This window comes from Emys orbicularis, chromosome 5, assembly GCF_028017835.1.
Source record: "Emys orbicularis isolate rEmyOrb1 chromosome 5, rEmyOrb1.hap1, whole genome shotgun sequence".
NCBI classification, from domain to species: Eukaryota; Metazoa; Chordata; order Testudines; family Emydidae; genus Emys; species Emys orbicularis.
In genome coordinates this window covers 126,598,739-126,617,043 of record NC_088687.1, presented here as the reverse complement: position 1 = coordinate 126,617,043, position 18,305 = coordinate 126,598,739, and the positions used below count along the sequence as shown (strand labels likewise).

At 42.6% G+C, this 18,305-nt stretch overlaps 1 protein-coding gene across 2 annotated transcripts in view; it reads right to left on the bottom strand.

Moving 5' to 3' along the window:
• The window catches only part of ZFYVE28 (zinc finger FYVE-type containing 28), a 120,076-nt gene that overhangs the window by 88,045 nt on the left and 13,726 nt on the right, over positions 1-18,305 (bottom strand). For both annotated transcript variants that reach the window (XM_065405217.1, XM_065405216.1), the window contains exon 2: positions 3,085-3,222. In XM_065405217.1, the coding sequence (XP_065261289.1) occupies positions 3,085-3,192 (108 nt within the window). In that variant the 5' untranslated portion in view covers positions 3,193-3,222. The remainder of the gene's footprint in view (positions 1-3,084; positions 3,223-18,305) is intronic.

The following is an 18,305-nucleotide window of genomic DNA, read 5'->3' as shown; positions in this document are numbered from 1 at the left end:
TACAAGGGGGTTGTCCATGTGGGCAGGGGCAGAAGCCTTAAGAGGAAAAGGCTTCAGAAGGGGCCAGGCAACAAGAGCTAATGTTCTGGTTTTGATTTGCGTTGGACTGTTTGGTTTAAAAAATAAGCCCATCCCTGGAGAAAGGAACTGAATTTCTGCTACTGTTGGGACTTTTATTTCATACACTGGCCAGTGCATGCTCACCAGCTCACAGAGATCTTATAGGCATACTTTGTATCTTTTAAGAAGCCTTAAGAACATAAGAACAGCCATACTGGGTCAGACCTAAGGTCCATCTAGCCCAGTATACTGTCTACCGACAGTGGCCAATGCCAGATGCCCCAGAGGGAATGAACAGAACAGGTAATCACCAAGCGATCCATCCCGTCATCCATTCCCAGCTTCTGACAAACAGAGACTAGGGACACTATCCCTGTCCATCCTGGCTAATAGCCATTGATGGACCTATCCTCCATGAACTTATCTAGTTCTTTTTTGAACCCTGTTATAGTCTTGGCCTTCACAACATCCTCCGGAAAGGAGTTCCACAGATTGACTGTGCATTGGGTGAAGAAACACTTCCTTTTGTTTGTTTTAAACCTGCTGCCTATTAATTTCATTTGGTGGCCCCTAGTTCTTGTGTTATGAGAAGGAGTAAATAACACTTCCTTATTTACTTTCACCACACCAGTCATGATTTTATAGACCTCTATCATATCCCCCCCCCCCCCAGTCCTCTCTTTTACAAGCTGAAAAGTCCAAGTCTTATTAATCTCTCCTCATAAGGCAGCCATTCCATCCCCCTAGTTATTTTTGTTGCCCTTTTCTGAACCTTTTCCAATTCCAATATATCTTTTTTGACATGGGGCAACCACATCTGCACACAGTATTCAAGATGTGGGCGTACCAAGGATTTATATAGAGGCAATATGACATTTTCTGTCTTATTATCTATCTCTTTCTTAATGATTCCCAACATTCTGTTCGTTTTTTTGATTGCAAAAGCCTTACTATATAATATAACAGAAGATATAGAATATTTTCCATGGCTGGACAGGTCCCTTGATTTGGAAAACTATGTATGTTGAAGTCCGGGCCGGCTCCAGGCATCAGCCCAGCAAGCAGGTGCTTGGGGCGGCCAAGGGGAAGAGACGGCACATCGGGCTGTTCGGCGGCAATTCGGAGGCTGGTCCCTCTCAGAGGGAAGCACCTGCCGCCGAATTCCCGCCGAAGAAGAAAGCGGCGCGGTGGAGCTGCCACTGGAGTGCCGCCGATCGCAAGTGCGATCACGTTTCTCCCCCCCCCCCCCCCCGCCACTTGGGGCAGCAAAAACCCTGGAGCCGGTCCTGGTTGAAGTAAATCATACTTGCTGCATTTAATAGAAATATATTTTGAAAATTAAAAAAACAAAGGGTATTTTATTCTTGAGGCTTTTATTTTTCTCTCTTTTTTCAATCCCTGTTCTTGGGTCTCTTTCTTGACTGCCAAATAGCAGCAGATGGAAGGCATTTTTCCAGCTCTGTAGGAGGACCTGTAATCCTAGACTTTGCTCAGCAGTTTGATGTACTGATTTGTGATACAAGGGCACTCCCAAGATCTCTTGTTCTTGTTCTCTAGGTAGTCCAAAGCAATAATTACAGTAAAGCAGAGTCAAGTCAAGTCTGAGATGTTGATGGCTACAATTCTCAGTTTGAATAAGATTCAAAATGAGGATGCTGACAAGAATACAATGTACATGCTAATCTCACTGTGGTTTATACAAATACATTCAGTCTCCTGTACTATGTACATTTATGGAAGATCATGGATCCTAGTTCTGTTTACAATTAAGTGAATCATCAGAACCTTATCATGGTATAGAACACTTTCTGAAACCAGCAACTCCGTTCAGCACAGAGCCAGTGAAAGCCTGATTCAGGAGGGCCAAAAATACCAATCAGTTATGTAACACATGCAAAGAAAAACATTTAGAATGTGGTTCAACTCCTTTTCTCTCCAAATGTATTGTCTATTTCAGTGCTTTCTCAAGCATTTTCTACCCCAGATGCAAAAAACCCAGCAATAGTTTCTGGCTGTAATTATAGTGGTAATTTACAGTGGGATTGTGGGATTCATTAGGATAATGTCAAGAAACTGTAGTTGGTTTTGCAAAAGGCCCAGAGAGGAGGCAGAAGTGTTGCAATGCTGGGTACTGCCATGAGGGAGCCTTCAGGGGTGGATAGTTTGTCTACACATGCTCCACATCCCCGACATCAGTAATGGACATGTACATTGATATATATCTATTGACTCTGAGCACTGGACCCTGAGACTTTCCTACAGTCCAGAATAGCCCAAGCCTATTAAATGTCAGAGCATACTGCAAGACACCTATGTACGCAGGCTTCTGTAGAGGTGGGCCTTTGAGAGAAAGCAGATGAGTCAGAGAAGGGAGTTTATTGTTCTGCAGGCAATCTAATTTTTGTTCAAAATTCATGGCAAGGGCGTTTAGAATCTTGGCTAGGTGCTCTTTTATTTTGTATGCATCTCTAATAATTCAATCATTAGTGCCATTAATACAATCCAAATGAAGGAGATAGAATAGAAAGCCCTAAAAGAATACTTTTAGTTCCAGGAATGAGATAAATTTGGCTCATGATAAAGGATACTACTCTGACATGAAAACCTGTGGATATCTGTAGAATTTCCACACCCTACATGGGATAGTCCTTCATGGCAAATACAACTCCCAATATAAATTGACCCAATATACAGGAAATATGTATCAAATACTAATACATTAAGGGTATCTATGCATTATTTAAATTAAGACAAATTGATATTAACAGTTATTAAAATAAATATTTCACAAGCACAACAGATATCAAACCCACAATAAAACAATACTTTTAGACTATACATTAACAACTGATTAGATTAATTTTCAAAGTAAATGTTTGAATACTGATCTACAAGTTTATATGCTTTTTTGTGAGAAATTATGCCCACACATTTCAAATACAAGTCCTCAAATATACTTTACAAGCAGCATGCAATAAGCCAATCTTCCTTTAAAACAAAATAACAGAAACAACAGTGACCTACCTCTGCTCCAAACCAAAGCTGCCCTGCAAGGTTGTCATGGCGTATTTCTTCTGGAAATTTAACACAGAAGTCCCGGTTGGCCCGTTCATGTGGAATGCATTCATCCATGATTTGATTTACGATGTTTAAAACATTATCCTGGAACGAAAACGGATGGATAGGATGCATGCAGTCATAAGATATATTTTTAAGAAAGTAACTGAAACCAAACAAGTCCCATGATATTTTCTCCAACATTTATAGAACTAAGAGGACATTACCTAAAAATCACATATTTGACATTTTACATGTTAACATGAATAAAATGGATTGGAGGGAGAGAGAGAACACATCCACTATTTTTTCAGGTTGCTTACTGCAGGCATTTAGCAGCACTTTGTATATAGTCAGTTGCACTGCGTCCCCATGTAACAAGTCAGTTTGTAAAGTGAGCTTCCTTTTGTTTATGTGGGGTCTTTTACAAATAAAAAAGGAGAGAACAAATTAAAAGAAAAATCTGATTGTAAAGCCACAAAAATTGGCAGGGGGACTACGGGAAACGTATCGTTCTTAAAAAAAATTCACTAGATCCTAGATGTATTCATTTATTTACACTTTAGATTTATAAAACCACAAGACACCCCTAAATAAATGCTCTAGGCACCTCTGACAAATTCTTATTGTATTTCTAAATCAAAAAAGAAACAGCAACCCCATTATATATAATTCCACTAAATAACAGGAAGCACAAATAAATCAGATTCCCCACTTTTAACTTTGACCATCACCCCTAACAATATATGCTTCAATTCTCCTAAAATATGCCTCTCAGAGTACTCTAAAGGTAATCAGAATATAAGAGCTGGGCTTTCTTGGAAGGGAATGAGAGGGGATTGCTCTGGCAGTCTAAAGCAGGTGGTTTGCACTCCCAAGTGTCCAGAAGGCACAGAGCTGGAGTACCTGGCTGCTATTCCTCCCTCCCTTGCAGTCCCCTTGAGGACCGTAGGCAGCCAGTGCATGTTAGAGAAGGCTAGAGGCTGCTCTAACGTGGGCTGAGGCAAGAGAATCGGGGAGCCATAACTAGCTCCCTGATATGCAGTAAATAATCTGGCCCATATTCTGTATTCATTTATCTGAAAACAGTTTACAAAGCCTTCGGGAGTGTTGTATGGAACTGTTTCAATGTAAAAAAGGTAGATTTGGAATGAAAAAGGCCAAGAGTGCCCTTATTAAAGATGTTTTGTTTGTGTCTCGTATCTTCTCTATTTAATGTAGTCCTTTTCTTCATACCTAAAATGTTTTTCAAACAAATAAATAGAATCTGTCACTTAGAGAAATATGTTTAGAAGGCAGAATGCTTTTAAGTCTACAATTTGTTTCTCTTTTGCTTTTCTTTATGTTTTTTTTTTTTTTTTTACAAAAGAAAAAGCAAACAAGATGTTTAAAGAAAACTCTCCTCTGTACCCTCCCTTGGGGATGAACATCTCCCTGACTCAAACGCAGATTCACATTTCCTACAATTCTAATGCAGGCTGCTATAATTGTTGTTACCATGGAGCCAGGGCCGACTCTAGGTTTTTTGCCACCCCAAGCAAAAACAAAACAAAAACAAAACAACCCCCCCCCCTCCGAGAGCACAACTGCCGCCCCCGGAATGCCGTCCCTGCAATTGTGCCGCCCCAAGCACGTGCTTGGTTTGCTGGTGCCTAGAGCCGGCCCTGCATGGAGCATTGTCACCTCAGCACATAACCAATAGATACAGCAGTCTCCATTTAAAGAGTCAACATTTACCAACACTTACTACGCACGCACTGGTATCTGAGATACTGCAGATATTTTAAATTTCAAATACCCCACAATGATTAAAAACATATGAGGCCATTGTAAATGAAGCAAGGATGTCTTGCTGCATACTAACAAAGATGTACATCACTACATTTGAAACATATATGTGATAGAGTAATATTCAGTTGTATGTTCTAGGAGAGTGGGGCAGTAAATCAAATACTCCGAATGATCAAAAACTAACTCAAAAAACTTGCTTTTGAACTATGATTCATAAACCACTATTGACTCAGGGGATCTAATTAGTGCAGCAAAATATTTTGCAAGTAGCCATAATAAGAAGAGAAACTCCTGAACGTTGTCCTCACCCAAAATCACAGAGAGTAGAATGTCTGAGCACATTATATACCCAGGAATATTAAAAGGTACAAAGTCATGAAGCAAACTAGAGACTTAAAATCAATGCACTATTGCACTTTGGGATGAGGTGAATTGCCTGAAGCTCCCGTATTATCACCGGTGCAATTTGAGTTAGCACATCAGGTTAAAAACTCCTGACTTCTGGTATCAAAGAATTAATATAAGCCTCTGAAGATCTTTTAACACTGGAGAGAGAGGGTGGGAAAATGTAATCTTAATAACTGAATTCTGTAAAAGCTGCAGGCAATACAGAGAATTATTATAGCAGGGGGCTCAGACAGAAATGAATTACAAAATTTCAAATTTGGTAACATAAAAGTTTGTATAATACTATGCTAATTTAGGACAGGCAATGATATTCTACTTTAAATTTATTTTCTCACTAACTTCAATGTGTACTAATGTCATAATTTTCCATTCACTTTCACTATACAATGATAATATATACTGTGCTTTAAAGCATGTCCAAGTTTTCCAATAGAATTTTATTTTTATTTTACAGCAAGTTAAAGAAAGTTTCTCTTTAGGGCTATCAAGCAATTAATTAATTGCAATTAATCACACTGTTAATAATAGAATACCATTTATTTAAATTTTTTAGATGTTTTCTACATTTTCAAACATATTGATTTCAATTATAACACAGAATACAAGTGTACAGTGCTCACTTTATATTTATTTTATTACAAATATTTCCACTGTAAAAAAACAGAAGAAATTGCATTTTTCTATTGTCTAATACAATAGTTCTAAACCTGGGGTGCACCCCCCCCCTGGGGGTGCGAGATTCCCTTTCTGGGGGTGCGAGACATGCCAGATTTTTTTAGAAGGTAAATCATCGAAAACACAACTTAAGCACAGGCACATAAGTACAACTACTTTGTTTCATCAAACCTATGTATTTATTAACAGTATACATTTTTAACTATTACTGTAATATACAAAAACATATCTAGGTTTAAGAGGTGCGAGAACATATTTTTTAGGTTTAAGGGGTGCGAGAACATATTTTGAGAACCAAAGGGCTGCAGGCTGCAGTAAAGGTTAAGAATCACTGGTGTAATACAGTCTCTTTATTATGAAAGTTGAACTTACAAATGTAGAATTATGTACAAAAAAACCTGCATTCAAAAATAAAACCATGTAAAACTTTAGAGTCTACAAGTCCACTCAGTCCTATTTCTTGTTCAGCCAATCGCTCAGACAAACAAGTTTGTTTACTTTTGCAGAAGATAATGCTGCCTGTTTCTTGTTCACAATGTCATCTGAAAGTGAGAACAGGTGTTCTCATGGCACTATTGTAGCTGGCATAGCAAAATATTTACATGCCAGATGCGCTAAAGATTCATATGTTCCTTCAAGCTTCAACCACTATTCCAGAGGACATGCGTCCATGCTAATGACGGGTTTTGCTTGATAACAATCCAAAGCAGAATGGACTGACAATGTTCATTTTCATCATCTGAGTCAGATGCCACCAGCAGAAGGTTGATTTTCCTTTTTGGTGGTTTGGCTTCTGTGGTTTCCACATCTGAGTGTTGGTCTTTTAACACTTCTGAAAGCATGTTCCACACCTCATCCCTCTCAGAGTTTGGAAGTCACTTCAGACTCTTAAACCTTGGGTCGAGTGCTGTAGCTATCTTTAGAAATGTCACATTGGTACATTCTGTGCATTTTGTCAAATCTGCAGCGAAAGTGTTCTTAAAATGAACATGTGCTGAGTCACCATCAGAGACTACTATAACATGAAATATATGAATCATAGAATTTCAGGGTTGGAAGGGACCTCAGGAGGTCATCTAGTCCAACCCCCTGCTCAAAGCAGGACCAATCCCCAACTAAATCATCCCAGCCAGGGCTTTGTCAAGCCTGACTTTAAAAACTTCTAAGGAAGGAGATTCCACCACCTCCCTAGGTAACCCATTCCAGTGCTTTACCACCCTCCTAGTGAAAAAGTTTTTCCTAATATCCAAACTAAACCTCCCCCACTGCAACTTGAGACCATTATTCCTTGTTCTGTCATCTGGTACCACTGAGAACAGTCTAGATCCATCCTCTTTGGAACCCCCTTTCAGGTAGTTGAAAGCAGCTATCAAATCCCCCCTCATTCTTCGCTTCTGCAGACTAAACAATCCCAGTTCCCTCAGCCTCTCCTCATAAGTCATGTGCTCCAGCCACCTAATCATTTTTGTTGCCCTCCACTGGACTCTTTCCAATTTTTCCCACATCCTTCTTGTAGTGTGGGGCCCAAAACTGGACAGTACTCCAGATGAGGCCTCACCAATGTCGAATCGAGGGGAATGATCACGTCCCTCGATCTGCTGGCAAAGCCCCTACTTATACAGCCCCAAATGCCGTTAGCCTTCTTGGCAACAAGGGCACACTGTCGACTCATATCCAGCTTCTCGTCCACTGTAACCCTAGGTCCTTTTCTGCAGAACTGCTGCCTAGCCACTCGGTCCCTAGTCTGTAGCAGTGCATGGGATTCTTCCGTCCTAAGTGCAGGACTCTGCACTTGTCCTTGTTGAACGTCATCAGATTTCTTTTGGCCCAATCCTCTAATTTGTCTAGGTCCCTCTGTATCCTATCCCTACCCTCCAGCGTATCTACCATTCCTCCCAGTTTAGTGTCATCTGCAAACTTGCTGAGGGTGCAGTCCACGCCATCCTCCAGATCATTAATGAAAATATTGAACAAAACCGGCCCCAGGACCGACCCTTGGGGCACTCCGCTTGATACCGGCTGCCAACTAGACATGGAGCCATTGATCACTATCCATTGAGCCCGATGATATAGCCAGCTTTCTATCCACCTTATAGTCCATTCATCCAGCCCATACTACTTTAACTTGCTGGCAAGAATACTGTGGGAGACTGTATCAAAAGCTTTGCTAAAGTCAAGGAATAACACATCCAGTGCTTTCCCCTCGTCCACAGAGCCAGTTATCTCATCATAGAAGGCAATTAGGTTAGTCAGGCATGACTTGCCCTTGGTGAATCCATGTTGACTGTTCCTGATCACTTTCCTCTCCAAGTGCTTCAGAACTGATTCCTTGAGGACCTGCTCCATGATTTTTCCAGGGACTGAGGTGAGGCTGATTGGCCTGTAGTTCCCCGGATCCTCCTCCTTCCCTTTTTTAAAGATTGGCACTACATTAGCCTTTTTCCAGTCATCTGGGACCTCCCCGGATCGCCATGAGTTTTCAAAGATAATGGCCAATGGATCTGCAATCACATCCGCCAACTCCTTTAGCCCCCTCGGATGCAGTGCAACCGGCCCCATGGACTTGTGCTCATCCAGCTTTTCTAAATAGTCCTGAACTACATCTTTCTCCACAGAGGGCTGGTCACCTCCTCCCCATGCTGTGCTGCCCAGTGAAGTAGTCTGGGAGCTGACCTTGTTCGTGAAGACAGAGGCAAAAAAAGCATTGAGTACATTAGCTTTTTCCACATCCTCTGTCACTAGATTGCCTCCCTCATTCAGTAAGGGGCCCACACTTTCCTTGACTTTCTTCTTGTTGCTAACATACCTGAAGAAACCCTTCTGGTTACTCTTAACATCCCTTGCTAGCTGCAACTCCAACTGTGATTTGGCCTTCCTGATTTCACTCCTGCATGCCTGAGCAATATTTTTATACTCCTCCCTGGTCATTTGTCCAATCTTCCACTGCTTGTAAGCTTCTTTTTTGTGTTTAAGATCAGCAAGGATTTCACTGTTAAGCCAAGCTGGTTGCCTGCCATATTTACTATTCTTTCTATACATCGGGATGGTTTGTTCCTGCAACCTCAATAAGGATTCTTTAAAATACAGCTAGCTCTCCTGGACTCCTTTCCCCCTCATATTATTCTCCCAGGGGATCCTGCCCATCAGTTCCCTGAGGGAGTCAAAGTCTGCTTTTCTGAAGTCCAGGGTCTGTATTCTGCTGCTCTCCTTTCTTCCTTGTGTCAGGATCCTGAACTCGACCATCTCATGGTCACTGTCTCCCAGGTTCCCATCCACTTTTGCTTCCCCTACTAATTCTTCCCGGTTTGTAAGCAGCAGGTCAATAAGAGCTCTGCCCCTAGTTGATTCCTCCAGCACTTGCACCAGGAAATTGTCCCCTACACTTTCCAAAAACTTCCTGGATTGTCTGTGCACCGCTGTATTGCTCTCCCAGCAGATATCAGGGTGATTGAAGTCTCCCATGAGAACCAGGGTCTGTGATCTAGTAACTTGTTAGTTGCCGGAAGAAAGCCTCGTCCATCTCATCCCCCTGGTCTGGTGGTCTATAGCAGACTCCCACCACGACATCACCCTTGTTGCTCACACTTCTAAACTTAATCCAGAGACTCTCAGGTTTTTCTGCAGTTTTATACCAGAGCTCTGAGCAGTCATACTGCTCTCTTACATACAATGCAACTCCCCGACCTTTTCTGCCCTGCCTGTCCTTCCTGAACAGTTTATATCCATCCATGACAGTACTCCAGTCATGTGAGTTATCCCACCAAGTCTGTTATTCCAATCACATCATAGTTCCTTGACTGTGCCAGGACTTCCAGTTCTCCCTGCTTGTTTCCCAGACTTCTTGCATTTGTGTATAGGCACTTAAGATAACTCACTGATCTTCCCACTTCCTCAGTATGAGACAGGAGTCCTCCCCTCTTGCGCTCTCCTGCTTGTGCTTCCTCCCGGTATCCCATTTCCCCACTTACCTCAGGGCTTTGGTCTCCTTCCCCCGATGAACCTAGTTTAAAGCCCTCCTCACTAGGTTAGCCAGCCTGCTTGCGAACATGCTCTTCCCTCTCTTCGTTAGGTGGAGCCCGTCTGTGCCTAGCACTCCTCCTTCTTGGAACACCATCCCATGGTCAAAGAATACAAAGCCTTCTCTCCAACACCACCTGCGTAGCCATTCGTTGACTTCCACGATTCAACAGTCTCTACCCAGGCCTTTTCCTTACACAGGGAGGATAGACGAGAACACCACTTGCGTCTCAAACTCCTTTATCCTTCTTCCCAGAGCCACATAGTCTACAATGATCCGCTCAAGGTCATTCTTGGCAGTATCATTGGTGCCCACGTGGAGAATCAGGAAGGGGTAGCGATCTGAGGGCATGATGAGTCTCGGCGGAGTCTCCATCACATTGTGAATCCTAGCTCCTGGCAAGCAGCAGACCTCTTGGTTTTCCTGGTCGGGGCGGCAGATAGATGACAGATTTTGGGATAGATATGGCAGAATCCGGGCAAAATAGAGACGGAGACATACAATTCTCCCCCAAGGAGTTCAGTCACAAATTTAATTAACGCATTTTTTTTTTAAACGAGCGATATCAGCATGGAAGCATGTCCTCTGGAATGGTGGCCGAAGCATGAAGGGGCATAAAAATACCTTGCAATATCTTGCAATGCCAGCTACAAAACAGGCCATGCAAATGCCGGTTCTCACTTTCTGGTGACGTAAATAAGAAGTGGGCAGCATTATCTCCCATAAATGTAAACAAACTTGTTTGTCTTAGCGATTGGCTAAACGAGAAGTAGGACCGAGTGGACATGAAGGCGCTAAAGTTTTGTATTGTTTTGTTTTTGAGTGTAGTTATACAACAACAACAAAATCTACATTTGTAAGTTATACTTTCACGATAAAAGAACAGGAGTACTTGTGGCACCTTAGAGACTAACGAATTTATTTGAGCATAAACTTTCATGGGCTACAGCCCACTTCATCGGATGGATAGAATGGAACATATAGTAAGGAGATATATATACACATACAGAGAACATGAAAAGCTGGGAGTTGCCCTACCAACTCTAAGAGGCTAATTAATTAAGATGAGCAATTATCAGCAGGAGAAAAAAAACTTTTGTAGTTATAATCAAGTGATATACAGACTAACACGGCTGCTACTCTGAAACCTTTCACGATAAAGAGATTACACTACAGTACTTGTATGAGGTGAATTGAAAAATACTATTTCTTTTATCATTTTTACAATGCAAATATTTGTAATAAAAAATAATAATATAAAGTGAGGAGTGTACATCTTGCATTCTGTGTTGTAATTGAAATCAATATATTTGAAAATGTAGAAAAACATCCAAAAATATTTAATACATGTGATTAATCGCAATTAATTTTTTTAATCATGATTTTTTTTTAGTTAATCGCGTGAGTTAACTGTGAGTAATCAACAGCCCTAATTCTGTTCTTATTTGGCAGTCTTTTCTTAAGCAAGATTCCCATTGATGTCAAAGGAAGTTTTATGTGACGTGAGAGTGACATACTGGACCCACCACTGGGTTTTGTTGGTCTTCCCATTTTCATTGCATTTACAAAGTGCTAGATTTTATCTTGATTGTATAGAAACCTAACTAATTTCAACAGTTAATTATTACAAGCATCTGTAGACTGAGTACATTCAATACATTTATCTTAACTCAAATGTCATTATTTTTAAAGGTATTAAATTATTCCAATAACTAATATAAACATTTTTAGAAAATGATCAGCAGCTTAGGCTGCAAACAACAAACATAGGTTGAATTTACATTTTTTCCCCACTGTCAGACATTTCTGTATATAGCATCTCTAGAAGCTGCTACCCTAAGAGCATGAGATAATTATTGAAACACTTCTCTCTCTTTGCACACCCCTAGCTTCTGTCATAGTACAAATCTATTGGCCTCACCACCCGAATTGACATAAGATCCGGTGATTTGTTATTTGTGCTGCATCAGTAATTTAGACAATTAAAACTAACATAGTTTCTCATTGAAGATAAATCAACAAAATTAACACGTAGTGAATTTCAACCCGCTCTCTGACACAGGAAACAAATTCATACATTAATAGAAAGTTTCAGATTCTGGACTGAGCCAGAACCAGGCAAGCTCTTTACACTTTCCTTTTACCAGGTGCTATCATGTACTATAGCACTTGTATTTGGTATAAGTGTTAGTGAGCCTGTGATAGGGTGTATAAACCCCATACTAGACCTGAAAGGATTAAGAAGCAGTTCTGGGCCTCGATTAGAGGAGGAAGGGACTACCAGCTGATCCCAGCCAAGCTGAAGGTTCAGTTACCCCTCCCCCGGCTTTTTTTTTTTTTTTTTTTTTACACTTTACTATCTTAAGTTGGACTTTGAGACTGTGGAGAGGGGCAAATGGCAGGAAGCAGCCTAGGGAGACAGTCTTGAGGCACACCCTGATGCCTGACATTTCTTGCTTCTCATAGGGCCCTAGGTCAGAGCCCAAGGGAGTGGGAGAGGGCCTGGGCTCCCTACCATAGACCCTTGCCATATAGGGACAAAAACCTAATTTCTACCCCTCCCAGGAGTGAAAAGACTGTAAAGATGCTGAAAGCCTCGTGGCAAGTATAAGCCCCTTACAGGGCCCAGGAGATAAACTCAGGGTCCTTCCCTGTCTTAAGGACATGGGGCCCTCTACAGTTCACTGGACACTGCTCTCCTGAAAGGGGGGCTGAGCTAAAGTGGTGACATGGCTGGAGAGCTGAGTTGCAACCCACCAAATAGCGGGGAAAGTTGCCAATGGGAGGCACCACAGACAGAGAGGGGGAAATTGAGAGGGGGGAAACTAACCACTAGGCAATACCACTGACAAGCCTGGCCTCCCATCACAGAGTCATTCTGTAAAAAAGCCAACTGAAAAGGGAGAGCATCCTCTGAAACACTTGTGTATCACCCTTCCAGTCTCATTGGTGCAGGGTATCGGATGCTGATTTTACCATTTCATGTGGCTCTCTCCTGAAGGAAGAATTCTATGTGGCAAATATATTATGACATATTATTTACTGTGGTATGCAGTTTCCTGACCTTTATGTAGCTTCCTCCATTAGAAATTATTCAAACAATATTTTGATTTAGTACTGTTTTTATAGTTATTTTAAATAAGCATGAGTCATTGGAAGCCTATCACAGATACACTATGTATGAAGCATTTTTCTAGCTGATTTCTTTTCTTGTCTCTTCTGGGTTGTGTAACCTTATGATGCCGGAATCAGAATAACCAAATTAGGAAATTTGGAACACTTGCTTCACAATGATCTCAAATCTCAGCCACCCTGAAACTGGAAGAAGGCCAACTGATTTAGACAGACTATCCAATGCATTGTAAGCAAATTAGTCTTTTCTTTAATAGAGCTGCAAGAAACATTCAATTTAGTTAATTACAGCATTCTGCTTTGTAAGCAATAAGTGAATGGGTGCAGACACATGGTGGTGTTGTGGTTTCACTCTCATTTAAGCAACGAAAATCAATTAGTTGGAATTAAAGTAGTAAATCTTTCACTTGATCCATGTCTCTACAGTAGAGCTTCAGGGTTTTATTTGTTATCTTTTTATTCATTTGCATGCTAAGATGAGACTGGTTCCATTTAAGATCATCTAGTGTCTTTCTCCCAGTGCAATGGACAGCAGTTTCCAGACACTCTTGGAAACCACCTCAGGTTTCTCATTCCCTCCATGAGTTGGGGTCAAATGCATCCTGAAGGTGACAAACTTGAACTTTTTGGATGGGAGAGAAAGGCAAGTAGTCTGAGGCCTATAATGGACAGCAAGTTAGCTTGCAATGTAAAATATTGGCAAAAAAAGGGTAATATAAGTCTTGGCAAACACTCAAGAGTGTAACAGCATGGAGCATGGAGATAACAGTCACTATTTACATGGCTTGGATGAACCATAAATTTGGTGAGATGAGGTGTTGCATTTGCCTTCTGAAGGTTAGAAGATGGAGGGTAGTTAAGTTCAACTAACTTGTACTCTGTCTAGAACGTATGGTTACACCAACATTTCAGGCTCAATCTGTCCATTTGTCAATTTCCTGCATTAAACTGCGCTTTCTTCACGTCACCCCTTAGATGCACTATGTCCTTATTAAGGCCATCCACAAGGCTCTCTAACTCTCTCCACATTTAAGTGCCACCTAAAGACCCACTTCTGCTGTGCTACCTAAAAGGAAGCCACCTGAATGATACAGTCCTCCTAGCCCAATATTTATCACATACTAATTTCTGTCTTATTGTCTGTCTGAATGGCTTATGTTAGACTGAAAACTCCTGTAAGTTGGGATTGTGTCTTACTTCTCTCTGGAAGGTGCCTTGCATAATTTGGGCACTACCAAAACACACAGCAAATACATAAGACCTAAATTCATAGTAAATGTTAATTCCATTACCCCTTTTGGCCCAGGCAGTTAGCCAGTCTTGTGGGCTTTTTCCAGTAGGAGGAGAAATTGATGATAGAGCCAGGTATTTCTTTAATGAAATCCTGTTTATTTACATAGAACATATACAAAGTTGGGTTTCCTAGAACACCATTGGAATCAAACAGAAGGCATTTTCTTTGTTCATAGTTCCAGGGTTTTTTTTAGCCAGCAGTGTCTCTCCCCTCTTTTCACTTTCTATTGGGATCAGATTTCCGATCCTTCTCTTGCTCTCGGCTTTGTGGTTGTTTCTCTCTGCCTGTTCTCTGGCTCAGGGCCGGCTCTAACTTTTTTGCTACCCCAAGCAGCAAAAAAAAGCGCCGCCCCCGAGCCCCCCCGCCGAGCGCCGCCGGAGCCCGCCCCCCTGCCGAGCGCCACCAGACCCCCCCCCCCGAGCGGCGCGCCCCGTGCCGCCCCCCCGCCGAGCGCCGCCGGAACACACACCCCCCCCCCCGAGCGCCGCGCCCCCACCGAGCGCCGCCGGAACACCCCCCCCCCCAAGCGCCGCGCCCCCCGCCGAGCGCCGCGCCGCCGGAGCCCGCCCCCCGCCGAGACACCCCCCCAGCGCCGCGCCCGCCGCTGGAGCCCGCCCCCCCGCCGAGCGCCGCGCCGCCGGAGCGCCCCCCCCCCGCCGCCCCTTACCAGGTGCCGCCCCAAGCATGTGCTTGGGTGCCTGGTGCCTAGAGCCGGCCCTGCTCTGGCTGCTGCTTCTTCTCTCACACATACATATTTCCAACAAACAATTTCCAACAAAACCCCATTGCCCACATAGTTCAGTTTATGACTAGCCTTGCATGTGGCCTTTATTTTGGGTGGTGGCGTCTATTATTTCAGCTATCATAGCCCAAAATGTAGTTTAACTACAACTTACATTTATCCTGAATGAAGGATGGTTGCCACACCCACCAATTTAAATGAGATTTCATAACACTGACTGCTGCAGTTGATCTGTGTTTAGTTGAAATGTAGAGGATCACTGTTCCTCAACTGGTGTGTAGAATTGTGGGCTTGATATTATGGGTGCTATAGATGACAGAAATGACTGCTTTTTGATAATAGAAGTAATAATCTCTAACAGTGTGCATATTCAAAGCTCTTTGAGATTTGTATAATTAATGCATTTAATCAATTGCCAGAGTTGGGTGTGCCAAGTCAAAGATGTCACTTAAGAGTGGGGGTTGGGAAATGTCATTTTCAAATAAAAATTTTATTTATCTTAGAGCATCACTTCAATTGAACTGGTTGCCGGAGCAAGATGAGACACATCTTGCTGTAGTTGGAGGAACATGTACTGCCCTCTAGACTCTAATTCCGGTTTCATTATGTTAGATTTAATCATAGTTCCAACTTTCATATGCATTGCATTTGAGTCATATAATATAGGTAATCATCCTGTTCTCATCTTTCTCTAAGAGATAGAGAAATTAAGACCTAATCATGGAATATCAATTTCACTTTCCCCCTACCTCCTATAGTAGGGGTGGGCAAACTATGGCCTAAAAAAAAAAAAAAAAAAAAAAAAATTAAAGGGAGATTGTAGCTCTCTCCTAGGATGCAACTCTTGCATTAACGTCGTTTGGGAGAATACTTTTTTTCTTTAAGAGACATTCTGTAGCAATGCTGTATGGGATTATCCTTTCTCTAAGGACAAGTACATTTCTGGACCTCAGCTGGTTGACAGTGTCTTGTTCTTGTACTATAGAAAAGATTTATATTCACTCACCTAGACTGAGAAAGACATTAACCAACATTAACTTCTCCTGGAAAATAGGAGTGTCTTTACTGAAATGGGTCCCTTCATTCTCTCCCTAGGGTTATATATAGATTTCATAGAAAAACTGGGTTTTCATTAGAAACCGCCTGTCCCAAACCTTATTCTGTTACTAAGGTATAGCTCTATCACTTAGTATATATATAGATGGAACTCTTGAAACCTATTATTATCTGACAGATACATTAAGAAGACAAATATGTTTTGTTTCCTGGAAGCAGGGCATGCCTATCTGAGTCTTTTTTCTATAAAGATCAGGTATAGTGCATTTGTCTTGCATAAACAAAGTTTACCAGTATTAGACTAAGTACCCTTGTTTCGTCACTATTCCATTCTACACACAGTGTCATGGCCATAGCTGGGATAAGCACAGTTCTTAATTTGTGCCAGGGCTGAGTCCTGGCACCTCTAGGCTTTGCAGTTCATAGCCTCAGCACCTCTGGGCATGCTGCAGCAGTTTTGAATGTAAAAAAATTTGAGCCCCAGCACCTAATTGCTTGGGCCCTGGCATCTCTTTCATTACAAATTAAGCACTGGATAAGTGACATTGTCTTTGAATTACACCATTGATGTGTCTTATAAAATGCACATAATGGGCCTCATGCTTGGCCCATTTAAGGTCTCTGTGCTGTCGGAGTGGGGAAAAGGGATCTTAAAGCTGCTCTAAAAGAGCACTGAAGATTCTCCAGGAGTAAAGGAATTCTGGGATGGGGGTGAGCTAGAAAAGCCAGCTTCACACCACGTGCTCCCTTCACCCTTAGCGTAGGGGCCATGTGGGGGAGTGCGGCACAGTGCACTTCACTTGATTCCAGCAGGTGAAAGGGTCTATTCTGGCGGGTATAAGAGCAGCCTTGTGTCTAATCTACTTTGTGCTGGAGACCCACCCAGGACCAGAGGGATTGCAACAGTGACTTAGAGAAAACGGTTACTCACCTTCTAGTAACTGTTGTTCTTCGAGATGTGTTGTTCATGTCCATTTCAATCAGGTGTGCGCCCGCCACATGCACGCCAGAAGATTTCCCCCCTTAGCAGTATCCATAGGGTCGGCCTGGGGGCCCCCTGGAGTCGCGCCTTCATGGCACCCAATATAGGGCTCTGCTGACCCAACTCCCACTCAGTTCCCTTTTGCCGGCTACTCCGACAGAGGGGTAGGGTATTGGAATGGACATGAACACCACATCTCGAAGAACAACAGTTACGAGAAGGTGAGTAACCATTTTTTCTTCTTCGAGTGGTTGTTCATGTCAATTCCAATCAGGTGACTCCCAAGCCCAAGTTCAGGAGGTGGAGTCTGAGTTGTCCACTGATTAGAGCACCACTCTACCAAAGGCTGCATCATCTCTGGCCTGCTGGGTAATTGCATAGTGCGTGGTGAAAGTGTGTATGGAGGATCACGTCGCCGCTCTGCAAATTTCCTGGGTAGGAATCTGTACCAGGAACACCGTTGAGGAGGCCTGGTGCAGTGCGCAGTAATCGGAGGGGCAGCCATCCCTGCCACGTTATAACACTCACGTATGCAGTACGTGATCCATGTCGAAATCCGCTGAGAAGAGACCGGAAGACCTTTCATTCTGTCCGCCAATGCCACGAATAGTTGGATGGATTTTTAGAACAGCTTTGTTCTCTCGATGTAAAAGGCTAGCGCTCTGCAGACATCCAGTGAGGGAAGCCTCTGCTCCCTGCCACTCGAGTGCAGTTTAGGATACAACACTAGGAGAAAAATGTCCTAGTTGCTGTGAAATTGGGAGACAACCTTCGGGAGGAAAGACGGGTGAGGCCTGAGCTGAACCTTGTCCTTATAGAACACAATGTAAGGAGGCTCTGATGTTAGGTCCTTGAGCTCAGACACCCTCCTGGCCGAGGTTATCACAACCAGAAATGCCACCTTTTATGAGAGAGAGCGAGCAGGGAGCACATCGCCAGTGGTTCAAAGGGCGGACCCATCAGTTTGGAAAGGAACAAGTTAAGGTCCCAAGGTGGGATCGGCTGCCTGATGTGTGGATATAGCCTGTCAAGACCTTTGAGAAAGCAACTAACCAAAGGCAAAGGTTAGCAAAGACCTACCGTCCCTCTG